Genomic DNA, 13474 nt, shown 5'->3' with positions numbered 1-13474 from the left:
GCTGCCTTTTTAAAAAAGTTCCATGTGACTTCAGGTGAAATTGATATTTAATATTTGACATCAATACACCTTTGTAATACTAGGAATTGCCTACTAAATTTCTGAGGTTTTTATTTCTATGTAATTGAGTGTCTGTAGGAACTAGATGAGAGGGGAGTTATTTTTAAGGAAATGCTTAGGAGATATAATGTCCACCACACCTCTACCTTCCTCCGTCATCCCCAAAATGTCAATTTCCTCACTAGGGACTTGGTGACTTTCTGGCTCCAAAACTTTCTAAGGGGTGAAATTGGTCTTTGCCAGTAACGCAAAGACTTGTGTGAATTGGTAGCCTGTTTTATACCATGTTCTATTTTTCTTTTCTGTGGAAATCAATGGAAAAGAAAATCATAGGAGGGGTGGGTGGGGGTTGTGTTTGAAGTGGCTGGCAATTTGCAATCAGTCCATTTTGTACTTCAAGTGCACATAGCAAAGACAGGTTAATTAAACATTCCAACTATGTATTGACTGTACTAAATTATATCAAGGCCAGTATACATGTTGTGAAATAAGTAAACCCAACTTTTATTTGAGAATCCTGAATTTGGCACTTTCTCATACACCCTTCCATTTCCCTCCAGTTCTCTGACAGTGCTGAACAATCTAAGTTTCTGTTGTACAGGTAAATGTGTACAGTAATTCCTTGCATTTATATTGTGCCTTTAATGTAATAAGACATACTAATAGCTAAAGGAGGTGAGCAATTATTTAACCTATTACAACACTTTGCCACAAATTTGAGTCCACTTTCCCTTTCTCTGTTTTTGCAGCCTTCACCCCCCACCCCACTTCCCCCTTCAGCCCCCATGTGGCCTGTTAATATGTTGGTGGTATCGTAGTTATGTTACAAAAGACCTGGTCGAATAGTCCACAGATGCGAGTTCAATTCCCATCACAACAGGTTAAGAATTTGAATTCTATTCTAAAATTCTAGAAGTAGAAACCTGGTTATCAGTAAAAATGACATGAAGCTGTTGGATTGTCACAAAAACCCAATTAGTTCTTTAATTCATTAGCCCTTTCATTGAAGGAAATCTGCCATATTTACCTGATCTAGCTTATTTGTGGCTCCAGTCCCACACCAACTTGGTTGACTGTTAACTAGCCTCTGAAATGGCTTACTCCTCAGTTGTATTATCATTTTAGGGCAACTAGGGATGGGCAACACCCAATATCCCAAGAATAATAATAAGTGAAACATGGAAATCATTTGTCTAGGAAAAGGAATTGCTTTATAATTTTATGGTTACAAATGTGCAACATTGCTATCTGTTGCCTTTTCATTTTCCTGATCAGTGCCTGTTTTTCAAGAATGTGTTTAAAGAAATGGTGATCGTGTTCCATTAAAGAAGCTTCCCTGTTGGAGTTTATTTTGGCTAATTAGTAACCAGAAACCTATCTCCATGTTTGAGTTTCTAGCTCAAGCTGCTGAGAATTCCAGAGGACAAGACTTATCAATTTTTCACTGTCCTTGACCAAAATTTGCTATACTTGATTCCTGTACAATCTGTGATCCTGAAATAATTCCTCCTCTAAATATTAAGACAGTTCTCTGATCTGAAAGTTATGTTTTTTGTGGATTAGGGGACTGATTGGTAGCTGCCAAATAATAGTAACATATTTATTGGGATTTAGGCATCACTGGCAAGGCCTGCATTTATTGCCCACCCGTAGCTGCCTGAGAAAGCCGCAGTGGACCAACTCTTGCACAGTGCTTTTGAAACAACTAAGTGACCGTTTAAGAGGGTAGTTAACAGTCAACTTAGTTTGTGTAGAACTGGAGTCACATATAGACCATACTGGATAGGAAGGCAGGTTTCCTTTGGTTAAGGACCTTGGTGAAAGTGGTCTTTTTTTACAACAATCTAACAGCTTCACGTTCATGTCCACATTTTTAAAAGAAGACTGGATTCAAATTCTCAGCTGCCTTGCATTAGTCCAGCCCTCTGGATTCCTTGTTTAGTAATATAACCATGACACTATTGTACTCCTTTCATGCGATGTGATATTCCTTAATATATTTACATTATAGAAGGAAACTGCTATGACTTCTAAGTCTCAGTATCCTATTCTCTGATTGCAGTGGGATAACCTTACAGTTTTCCTTTTCCCTGACGTTTTGTTTCCTGTCCCTTCCCTCCTTGTGGATTGTTTGAGATGGGAGAAATTGGTTAGTTTTGACTGCCACCTATGAGTTGGCAATGACACATGGGTTAACAAAGGCAGTGCCAATTTTATCTGCTTTCTCCCTCACTTTGCAGAAAAAGTTCCGTGAATACTTCAATTGTAATGTGACCCATAGTTAGTTAACAAGGTAAAAAAGAGAATCTCAGGATACAGGACAAATTGAATAAATAATTATAATTATTGGAAACTAATTAGTCTCCTGTGACTTTTTTTAAAGGTTGGATCAATGCAACAGAATGGGCAAATTACACTTAGAGTGGTTCTCCTTATGTTTTATGCATGTGGATGTCTGTTTATAATTTTAATTGCTTGTATTCTAAAAAGGCTATGCTTACTGCCATTAATGGTAATTATGGAGGATTGATTTGCCTTAGCTCAAGTTTCACTGCAAATAAATGGGTTAATCATCAGAAACATTTAGAATTTCTTTCACCATTTTTAGAACCCTTTCCATTTCTTTGCTTTACCTCCACTGCAGTGATTTTCTCAAATAACATAGAGGAGTGAGTTCAGCAATATCGTGCTCCCAGCATAAAGCCTCATTTGATTGCTTTCATACTGCAGCCCTGATTCTCTGGTTCAAGCTCTTTAAAGCAAGGCTGTGCTTGGTGAAAGAATCTGTACTAAATGTGTCCAGTAATCAAAACACTTTTATTAACAAAAGTAACTGAACAGTCATAGTCACTCTTGAATTGTATTTCCCTAACAGCTGTAGTAGAAACTGAGGACGAAACTGCTTTCCTATTTTGTCATTTAAAATGGCCTTTTCTTGCACGTATGCAAATAAAATATACTTTACTATAGCACACAGAGGATGGAATGAGATTTAAAGGCCAAATCAGATAGAGCTGAGAGACTGTTAAAATTATGAAGTTTTTTTTTTAGGGTAGATGTAGATGAAGTGTTTCCACTTTTGAGGGAGTGCAAAACTATCAGTCATAAATATAGGATAGTCACTGCTAAATCAATAAGGAATTTGGGGGCAATTACTTTATTCAGGGAGTGGTGAGAATGTGAAACACAGACCACATGAAGTGGTTAAGGGAAATAGCATAGATGCACTTAAGGGGAATCCAGATAAACACATGAAGGAGAAAGGAATAGAAGGATATGCTGATAAGATAAGATGAAGTAAGGTGGGAGGAGGCTCGTGTGAAGCATAAACATTAGCACAGATATGTTGGGATGAATGGCTTATTTCTATGCTGTAAATTCTATGCAAATCAGTTTGAAGCCTTTAAGATGAGGTCCAATTTGCAGACATTTAAAAGTCTCAGCAAAATCAGCAAGGCTGACCTGTAACTTGTGTCGCCATGTTCCACCCTTGTACTTGCAAATGGTCAGTTTCCACTTAGTGTACTATTCCATTTCAATGAGAAATGTGTGTTTTGTTTAAAAAAAACTGTAAATTCAAACCTGTGCAACCTAAGCTCCAATGTAATTCATTTGCTATAAAGCTTTGGGATGCATGAGGTCATGAAAAGCACCATATTTTCTTTTCACCTGACCTGTTTTCAATTTAAGGTGCAACTTTCAAACAGTTTATTTGCAATCTAGCCGTAGATTGTTGCGGTGCAGGACCTGATGTAAGACATTAGGATCACTATAAGCAAATGTTGAATTTCAAAGTTTCATGTTTTTTTAAAAATGTCTTGCTGCAACAACATAATAGAAATTTTCACATGTCCATGTTTGCAAAGTTGACAAGTCAAGGCTACCATCTCTGTTTCCAAAATCTTTGGTTATATTTTCCACTTATTTTAATTGACTTAACTCCTTACTAATATTTCTGTTCTCTGGGTTTCCATTGAGCCTCACTTTTTTTCCCCCAAAATGTTTTGCATTTTGTTCTCTTCCCACCACAAGGTATTAGAACTAGATTAATTGGCTAAAGAGACAGGTGCACTAAGGACTGAGAAACAGTGTCTAGGTATCCAACCTAAGACCTTGTCACAACTCTTGCATGAGGCCAAAGAGAAGGTATTAACATTACCATGTAAAAGTTCTATATCATTCAGTTATACAGTGTACAAACTATATATCGTTCAGTAATTCTGGTTTTTGTACAAACAGTTCATCAGTTGTCCTGGTCTAATATCTTCTGATTTAACTAAACATTCGATGTGCTCAGTAAGTAGATGCACCGTATGAACTAGAGATACTAAATGTAGGAATGTAGAGTTGATGTAGAAGGTCAACAATGATCTGATTGAATGGCAGAACAAGCTTGTGAGAGGTCATTAATAGTCCACTCCTCCTCCTTTTTCTTGTGTTCTTAAGACCTCCATTTTAAGCCCCTGGTCTGTGATCTCCATTCTGGAGCTTCAATTAGTACAATTTCTTGTGTTAGGTAAGGGAAACTAAGGCAACGTTCCCTCTCTCGAACATTGTTGGAAGTGCTTGTATGTGGAGGTCTTACATGGGCAGGATCCAATTTGGCCGTGACACCTCACAGTCAAAATAAATGGTCACCGCTCACTGTTTAGTCTTACCATATAAGGAATACCAAACGTTCAGCATTTCCAGAAGAGGAAGAGAAAATATCCAACTTATATAAAAACATGCAGGTTGTCCAAAATAGAGCAAATGCAAATCAGGCCAAATCCAGCAATCTGGTTTGGGTCAAGGAAAGGGCTGAGTAAGCCTTTGGACAAATTCCTATATACTTTTGAGGCTTATGACGCGTTGATTTACAAATTTAACTACAGTGTGTTTTGGCAGGGAAAGACAAGGCTAATTTGGGATATAGTCACTTGGTCCAAAAACATTTTTTATGTATTTGTATAGCTGGCAAGGAAACTTTAAAAAAAAAAGTTTTCTCTCTAGCACTTCACCAAAACTTTAAGCACATGTACACTGTTGATTGCAGTGAAACAAGGTTTAACTATTTGTGTGGGAAAAAATATCAAGTGTATAAGTTTTCTAATCCAAAAAACTGACCTAAATTCAGGTGAAGAACCAAGAATTGGGTTTGGAGCAAGCACATTCTGAGCGACACCATCTGAAGCTTGAACTCCGAGTACAGCAACAGGAGAACTTATCGCTGGCACAGGAGATGGGATCTGTTACAAAGTCGTTGCAAGAGGCAAAGGACAAGGTATTGTATGTGCTTGTTAATTGGAGCATTGTTAATGGTACTGAGCAGTAAAGTTAACTTTACTTGCTGGATAATAGCATCATTGCAGTTGGAACTTTTAAATAGATTTATGTAAGAGTAAATGTCAGTGGTTGTGGGAGGTACAAAGTTGTTCATTAAAAGTGCCATAGGAATGTTTTTTTTTTCGTTAAAATGCTTAGTGCTTAAATTGAGTTAAATTTCAATGTAGGTTAGAACACTTCAAATCATACAGCAACCATTCAGCTCTACACTGGAAATTTGTAGTCAGCTAGGCAGCTGGAGGAGTTGACATTTATTTTTAAACTGAGCCACCCAGAAATGTATAGTTAGGAAAATACACCAACTTCCCTTACTTCCAAGTCAGGCTGGTACAATACTTTATTCCTCAAAGAATGGTACAAGCTGTTTTTAACATAAATTGAACTGTAGAATATGCAGCAAATGCTAGTGTGCATTTCAAAATGGAACACTAATAAGTTAATGGAAAGTTACCAATAGCTACTACACAAATAGATTTGTTTGTTCTACTTTCATCAGCCAAATGATTGGGTATTGGGAATAAAGTGTGCAATGTTGTGAGATGTTTTATAGGCTGGACTAACAGTCTATCATACAAAACAAAAACAGAATTACCTGGAAAAACTCAGCAGGTCTGGCAGCATCGGTGGAGAAGAAAACAGTTGACGTTTCGAGTCCTCATGACCCTTCGGCAGAACTGAAGTATAGTTAGGAGAGAGGTGAAATATAAGCTGGTCTAAGGTGGGGGGCAGGGGGAGAGAGAAGTTGAGGGTGGGGTGGTTGTAGGGATAAGCAAGCAGTGATAGGAGCAGATAATCAAAAGATGTCACAGACAAAAGGATCAAAGAGGTGTTGAAGGTGGTGATATTATCTAAGAAAAGTGCTAATTAAGAATGGATGGCAGGATACTCAAGGTACAGTTCTAGTGGGGGTGGGATGGAAAGACTAACAAAGTTTTAGTTTTAGATTTAAAAATAATGGAAATAGGTGGGAAAAGAAGAATCTATATAAATTATTGAAAAAAAGGGGAGGGGGAAGAAACGGGGTGGGGATGGGGGGAGGGGGAGTTTAAGATCTAAAGTTGTTGAATTCAATATTCAGCCTGGAAGGCTGTAATGTGCCTAGTCGGAAGATGAGGTGCTGTTCCTCCAGTTTGCGTTGGGCTTCACTGGAACAATGCAGCAAGCCAAGGACAGACATGTGGGCAAGAGAACAGGGTGGAGTGTTAAAATGGCAAGCGACAGGGAGGTTTGGGTCTTTCTTGCGGACAGACCGCAGGTGTTCTGCAAAGCGGTCGCCCAGTTTGCGTTTGGTCTCTCCAATGTAGAGGAGACCGCATTGGGAGCAACGAATGCAGTAGACTAAGTTAGGGGAAATGCAAGTGAAATGCTGCTTCACTTGAAAGGAATGTTTGGGCCCTTGGACGGTGAGGAGAGAAGAAGTGAAGGGGCAGGTGTTGCATCTTCTGTGTGGGCATGGGGAGGTGCCATAGGTGGGGGTTGAGGAGTAGGGGGTGATGGAGGAGTGGACCAGGGTGTCCCGGAGGGAACGATCCCTACGGAATACCGCCAGGGAGGGTGAAGGGAAGATGTGTTTGGTGGTGGCATCATGCTGTCCCCCACCTTAGACCAGCTTATATTTCACCTCTCTCCTAACTATACTTCAGTTCTGCCGAAGGGTCATGAGGACTCGAAACGTCAACTGTTTTCTTCTCCACCGATGCTGCCAGACCTGCTGAGTTTTTCCAGGTAATTCTGTTTTTGTTTTGGATTTCCAGCATCCGCAGTAGCTTTTTGTTTTTATCTCTGAGTCTATCATACAGCTGGTCTCTGTGGGATATTCTGCTTATACTCCGATTTCTTATTTGTATGACTGTAGTTCTCCACTCATTTCATTTGTTCATATAAAGGTATATTATGATTTAAAAATAGCCTGACACAACTCAAGTTTGGAAGGACAAAATCTTATTATAATGCTAAATCTAACATAATTGAAACAGTAAATTTTAAATTGTTCTTTTGAACTATATATCCAATATGTTCTTGTGCATTATTATGCACACATTATTGAAATATTGTTGATGTGATTGTGGCAGATCAGCCAAATGCATATCCTGGAAACTGAATTGGAGTCTATGAGAAAGAAATGTCAGACTTTACAAAACAAACAAGTAAGCCTGGAAGCTGGCCTGTTGGAGTCTCGGGAACAGGTACACACTCCTCCTTTAAAGTCCTCCTTAAAATCCACCTCTTTGGCATCCATTTTGTGTCTGATAACGTTCCTGTGGGATGTTTTTTCATGCTAAAGACTGCATATAAATACAGGATGTTGTTGATTTAATACACGTTTGTGTGTCTGTCTCATTGGATGCAAGTTACCAGTATGTATTTTCATTTGTGCTTACTGTTTTTAAAAAAAAGTATTCAACATCTTAGATTTCAGAAATCACAAAATTGGGAACAAAAATAATGCTCAAATCCTACTAGTTTCTCTTGCACAACAGGGAGTGTATTAGTTGAATAACAAATTTAGTTTCCATTTTGCTAGTGCTTGGATGGTAGCATTGACACAATAGTTCTCAACAAACAAGTTCCTTGTTCTTCTGGCAACCTGTCCAGTTCCTGTGACTGAATTCAATGTCTGACTTGATGGGCTCTATTTCAGTATGCAGATTCTCCGTCTCAACCAATTAAAATTTGACTTTGATCTCCGTTGCACACTTGATTTGGAATTGCCAAGCCAACTACTCAATGTATTAAAGGAACCTTTTTTCAGAAGTGATACTGATGATCTGAACATGTTTTAGTCCTTGCTTTTAACAGGGAAAATATGTTGCAGTTACGTTTGTACACTTGCTGATCCACATTGGTTCCTGGCCCGCCAATTGATCATTTTTAAGACTTTCATCCTCGTTAAAATTCCCCTATGGCCTTTTCCCACCCTATTTCTATAACTTGCTCCAGTGCTACAAGCCTCCAAGATCTCTGCGCTACAAACAGCAAAGTGATAATGATCGGGTCATATGTTTTTATAGTGATGTTGGTAGAAGGATAAATATTGCCAGGACACCTGGGAGAACTCCTTTGCTCTTTTTCAAAATAGTGCTTGTGTGATCTTTTATGTCTGCCTAGGAGGCAGATGGCGTGTCAATTATACGTCTCATCTAAAAAGATGGAACCTGACAGTGCACTCCCTCAGTACTGGGATAAGCAGCCTAGATTATGGTTACAAGTCTCTAGATATTATATGCAGGGAACATAATAGGAAGTACTTTGTATTAAATTGTTGCAAATAGAACATTCTTCTTTCAAGGTTTGTAACCATGAAGTAAATTTCAAGTGATAGTAGCAATTGATTACTGTAACAAAATAGTCAATGCTCCTTCATTTCCCATGTTTACCTCTGAAACACCAGATTCCCAGATACATGTGAGGAAGTGCACTGAAACATTATGCTAATAGCAACATTGAGATCTGATCTCCTCATGAAACTCCAAAGATTGCAAATTATGTATCATCGGATTAAGATTTTCCAGTTTGCCATACCATTTGTTACAGTTTGGTTCTGAGATCCAGAGCAATTTACTGTGGCAAACCAAAAGTAGCTTCTGATCTCTGATAGATGGCAAAACAGTGTTGCCAGTCCACAGCTTTTAGGCTAAACTACAAATTAATTTATTATGAGAAGCAAATAAAATCAGATTAGGTGTTGCTTTAGCACCACTGGTACATTTAATCGGTTTTTGAATCTAACATAAAACATATCAAGAGCCCTTGATAAATTTAAAAGATGGGCTCTATGGTGTCAGCTAATGCTCAATGAGTAGCTCTCTCACCTCTGTCAAAACATTGTGGGTTTAAGTCCCACTCTACAGATGAGCACATAATCTAAGCTAACAGATCAGTGTCATTAGCCATGGAATCCTGTACTTTCGGAAGTGGCATTAAAATGGACATCTGACCTCTCAGATGAAAGTAAAACATCCCACGGCACTGTGTCAATAAAGAGCAAGGTCATTCTTCCTGGTGTGCAGGCAAACATTTATCCCTCAAACAATATTACTAAAAGAAAAACCTAGTTATTTATCTTATTGCAATTTGTGGGACCTTCTGTGCAAATTGAGTGCTGTGTTTCCTACAGTACAATCAATTAAGTGTTTTTAAAGAAATTGGTGTTCCTCCAATTCTGGCATCTTGGCCACCCTGGATTACCTTTGCTGTCTAGGCCCTAACTCAGACATTCCCTTCCTAGTTCTCTCTGTCTGTCTGCCTCTTTGATTAAACTTTTGGTCCTAATATCTCGTGGCTCAGTTAAACTTTTGTCTGATACCACTCCTATTAAGTGCCTTAGGATGTTTTACCATGTTAAAGGCACCATATAAATGCAAATTGATATCCTGCCAGAATAATGCATACAAATATGATTTAACTCATTTTGTTGAGAGAGTACAAATGCGTCAATTGAAAACACAATTTAATGAAGACATTGTTCATTTAATTGTGAGAAGTCAAGTGGTAGTTTCGGAACCCACACTTCAATTCCTCTAAGTTCTCCCCTGCTCCAGTAACCAGTGCTCTATTGCGTTCTTCACTCCCAGTTGTTGGAAGCCAACACCGGACTGATGCTCTCCCAGTCTCAATGCCTGCATGAAGTACAACAGTTAAAGGAGCAGATTGGCAATACTGTGCCCAAAAATCAGATGGCACAATTGCAGCTGAAGCTAACGGTAGAACAGCAGAAAGTGCAGCATCTCCAACAACAGCTCAATACCCACAGTCAGGAAGCAAACCAGTTGATGTGTGAACAACAGGTAAAGCACAAATTCTGTACCACTAAGTTTTTTTTTGGAACCAAGTTAGAACCTGGTTTGCCTGTCCTTAAATGGTTCAAAAGGTCATCTCCGTTAAGTTAAATTTTGAAATGTTTTCTATGCTCAGTACGAGTTCAGGTTTATGTAGGGGGACTAAATGCTACAACTTGTATCCAAAACTCTGCTGGCCGTAGTCTAACCAACAACAGCTTGTATTTATATAGTCTCGTTAATGTAGTAAATGTCACAGCAGAAGGAGATATTAGGGAAGATAATCAACAGCTTGGTCAAAGAGGTCAGTGTTCAGGAGCTCCTTAAAGAAATGACAGATTTAGGGAAGGAATCTTAAATTTTCGAACCTTGACAGCTGAATGCACAGCAGTAGCTGATGGATACTGGCCAAGGGAATGAATGGTAGCTCTGGAACAGCATCAAGGAATGAGAAGTATTCCAAGCCTCATTCTGTTTGTGTAGGCTGGAATTAGAATCATTCTCAGCTGTCTAGGGTCCAATAACTTGCATTTATCTTGTGCCTTTAATGTAGTTATATATCCCAAGGCACTTCACAGCAGTGTAATCAGACAACATCTGACACCAATCCAAATAAATAGAAATTACGAGGGGTGATCAAAAGCTCAGTTAAAGAACCAGGTTTTAAGGAGTGTCTTGAAATGGGAAAGGTATAGGTTTTGGGAGGGAATTCTCAATCCGAGATGGCTGAAGGCATAACTGTCAATGGTGGAGTGAGGAAATCAGAGATGCACAAGGCCTAGATAGAATTGGAGTAGCACAGAATTTGGAGAGTGGTAGTGCTGGATCAGGTTACAGAGATAGGGAGAAGGACCATGGAGGGACTTTAATGTGAGGATGAAAAAACTGAGGCATTAGTGGATCAGGAGCCAGATGAGCAACATAGCAGGGGTGATGGGTAAATGGAACTTGGTGCAAATTCACTCATTACCTCTGTGGTCGCTGACCTCCATTGATTCCCAGTTCAGCAGCACCTCAGATTTAAAATTCTCATCCTTGTGTTTAAATTCCTCCATTGCCAACCCTCCTTTCCAGCCCAACAACCCTGTGATTTCTGCACTTATCCAATTCTGCTCTCCTCTGCATACCCCACTTCCTTTGCCTTACCACTGGCAGTCATACCTTTAGCGGTCTATGTCCTAACCTTGAAATTCCTTCTCCAAGTCTTTCTGCCTCCTTAAAACCTACCTTTCACCTGTCCCAAAATCTCTCTATGTGGCTCAATTGCACATTTTTGTCAGATAATGCTCCTGTAAAGCACTTTGGGACATTTTTAAATGTTAAAGGCAATATAATAATGCAAAATATGATGGATGCTGGAAATCTCCTCTATCCTCACCCCTTTTTTGCATTTATTATTTATATTTTTAATTGTTTTTATCCGTTTCTATCCTTCTTCCCCAACCACTGCCCCCTCCCCACCTCCAAAAGTGCCATCTGTTACTTGTTCCATGTTGTTCTTTCAGAGTGCTGACTCTTGTTCTGCTATTCACACATTCTGCTTTCTTACCTTTATACCATCAGCACCTCCTTTAGCCCTTACCACTACCATTATCACTCCCTTTGTCTTGTGTCCATGACATCTTTGTCAATCTCTCCTTAGCCCCCACCTGTTGCTGACCTTCTACCCCCCCCACCTTAAACAGTATAAATTCCATCACATTTCTACTTCTCTTCAGCTCTGAAGAGTCATACGGACTCTACGTTAATCTGTTTCTCTCTCCATAGATGCCATCAGACCTGAGTTTTTTTTCAGCATTTTCTGCTTTTATTTCAGATTTCCAGCATCCATTGTATTTTGCTTTTAAAGTAAAAATGCAAGTTGTTGTAACTAGTTTTATTGTTGGATGCAGATGGCACAGTCCCAGGAATAAATTTCCTAGTTGCTTTGCTGTGGGGCAAAGAGGCCTTGTCATATAAAGCAACACTTCCTGTTCTTAGAAGGTACCCCCAGGTCTGACTCATTGGGCTGTCTGTCAATCAATTACACCATTGCCTGTTGGACAACTTTTTCTGTTTTCAGTTGGGCTGTGTGGAAATGAAACTAAGGATTGGCATTTTCTCTTGGGTAGGTCGCGTGAAGGATGAAGAACTTCATTGATGTGGAGAGATCAAAGAGGGTTAAAAGGAGATTTAAGAGGTGTTCCAAAATTATGAAGGCTTTTGATAAGAGTGATGGGGAGTAACTGTTTCCAATAGCAGGAGGGTTGTTAACCAAAGGCCAAGATTTAAGAGAATTGTCTAAAGATAGAGGGGAGATGAGAGTTTGTTTTTATGCAGCAATCTGGAATGCAATTCCTGAACTTGGGTTGGAAGCAGATTGTTATTTTCAAAAAGGGAATTGGATACCTCTTTCAAAAAGCCAACATAGACACGATGGGTCAAATGGCCTCCTCATGTGCTGTATGATTCGAAGAATGCCAATGTTCAACTGCATTTCCTATATAAATTTCCAGAGTAATAGTTTTGAAAATGATTAAGTACCAATTTTGCCCAATCTCTTGACTAAGAGAAATCACTCTGTTCCATTTTAGGAGGAGCACAAGAGACTTCTAAAGCGAATGGAGGAAAGGATGGAGGAAGTTGAACAGAAACTGAAGAATGTACGAATGATGCTTCAAGATAAGGTGAACCAGCTCAAAGAACAGGTAAATAATTGTAGTGTACAGGGTTAACAAAAAACAATGTTATGGCAGTCATAAGCTACTGTCTTAGATCTCTGGGGACGTGAACAGAAATAGACTACTAAGGTAAAGCATTTGCATTCCTATGCAGTGTGTATCAGACTTGTACGCTTTCAATTATTTTAGATGTGGCAGGCTAAAATAAGCTTCTTCACCTTATGACAATGTTCTTGGCTTTGGTGTAGCTTTACAAAGAGGTTTCTCATTGAGGCGGTGAGTTGCAATCCTTTGAGTGTTTCTCATCTGGGTACACTTATTTCTCAAAACTATTGTAATGACACTGCTGTAATAAACTCAGGTGTTTGTTTGGGTGGTGTGTGGATTGTAATTGTGATAAGTGCACTAATCATTAAGGATTGCTGACCTACATTATCAAATTCCTTTGAGCTCATCCCTCCCTAGCTCCGTAACCTCCTCCAGCCCAACAGCCTTCTGTGCTTCCCCCAATCCCTTTTGCACACCCCAGAATTTTATTGCTCCACTATTGGTGATTATGCCTTCAGCTGCCAGGGGTCCAAGCGTTGGAATTTCCTCCTGAAATTTCTCTTCCTTTAAGACATTATTTAAAAACTACCACTTTAATAATTA

At 39.1% G+C, this 13474-nt stretch overlaps 1 protein-coding gene across 1 annotated transcript in view; it reads left to right on the top strand.

Annotated features, from left to right (window-relative positions):
* Positions 1-13474, top strand: part of ninl (ninein-like) — a 111917-nt gene that overhangs the window by 96912 nt on the left and 1531 nt on the right. Inside the window, exons 21-23 of the mRNA XM_078556642.1 lie at positions 5177-5323; positions 9960-10172; positions 12737-12850. Of these exons, the coding sequence (XP_078412768.1) occupies positions 5177-5323; positions 9960-10172; positions 12737-12850 (474 nt within the window). The remainder of the gene's footprint in view (positions 1-5176; positions 5324-9959; positions 10173-12736; positions 12851-13474) is intronic.

Source organism: Cetorhinus maximus, chromosome 14 (genome assembly GCF_964194155.1).
Source record: "Cetorhinus maximus chromosome 14, sCetMax3.hap1.1, whole genome shotgun sequence".
NCBI lineage: Eukaryota > Metazoa > Chordata > Chondrichthyes > Lamniformes > Cetorhinidae > Cetorhinus > Cetorhinus maximus.
Note: the sequence above shows the minus strand (reverse complement) of the source record. Positions and strands in the feature narration are given on the sequence as shown.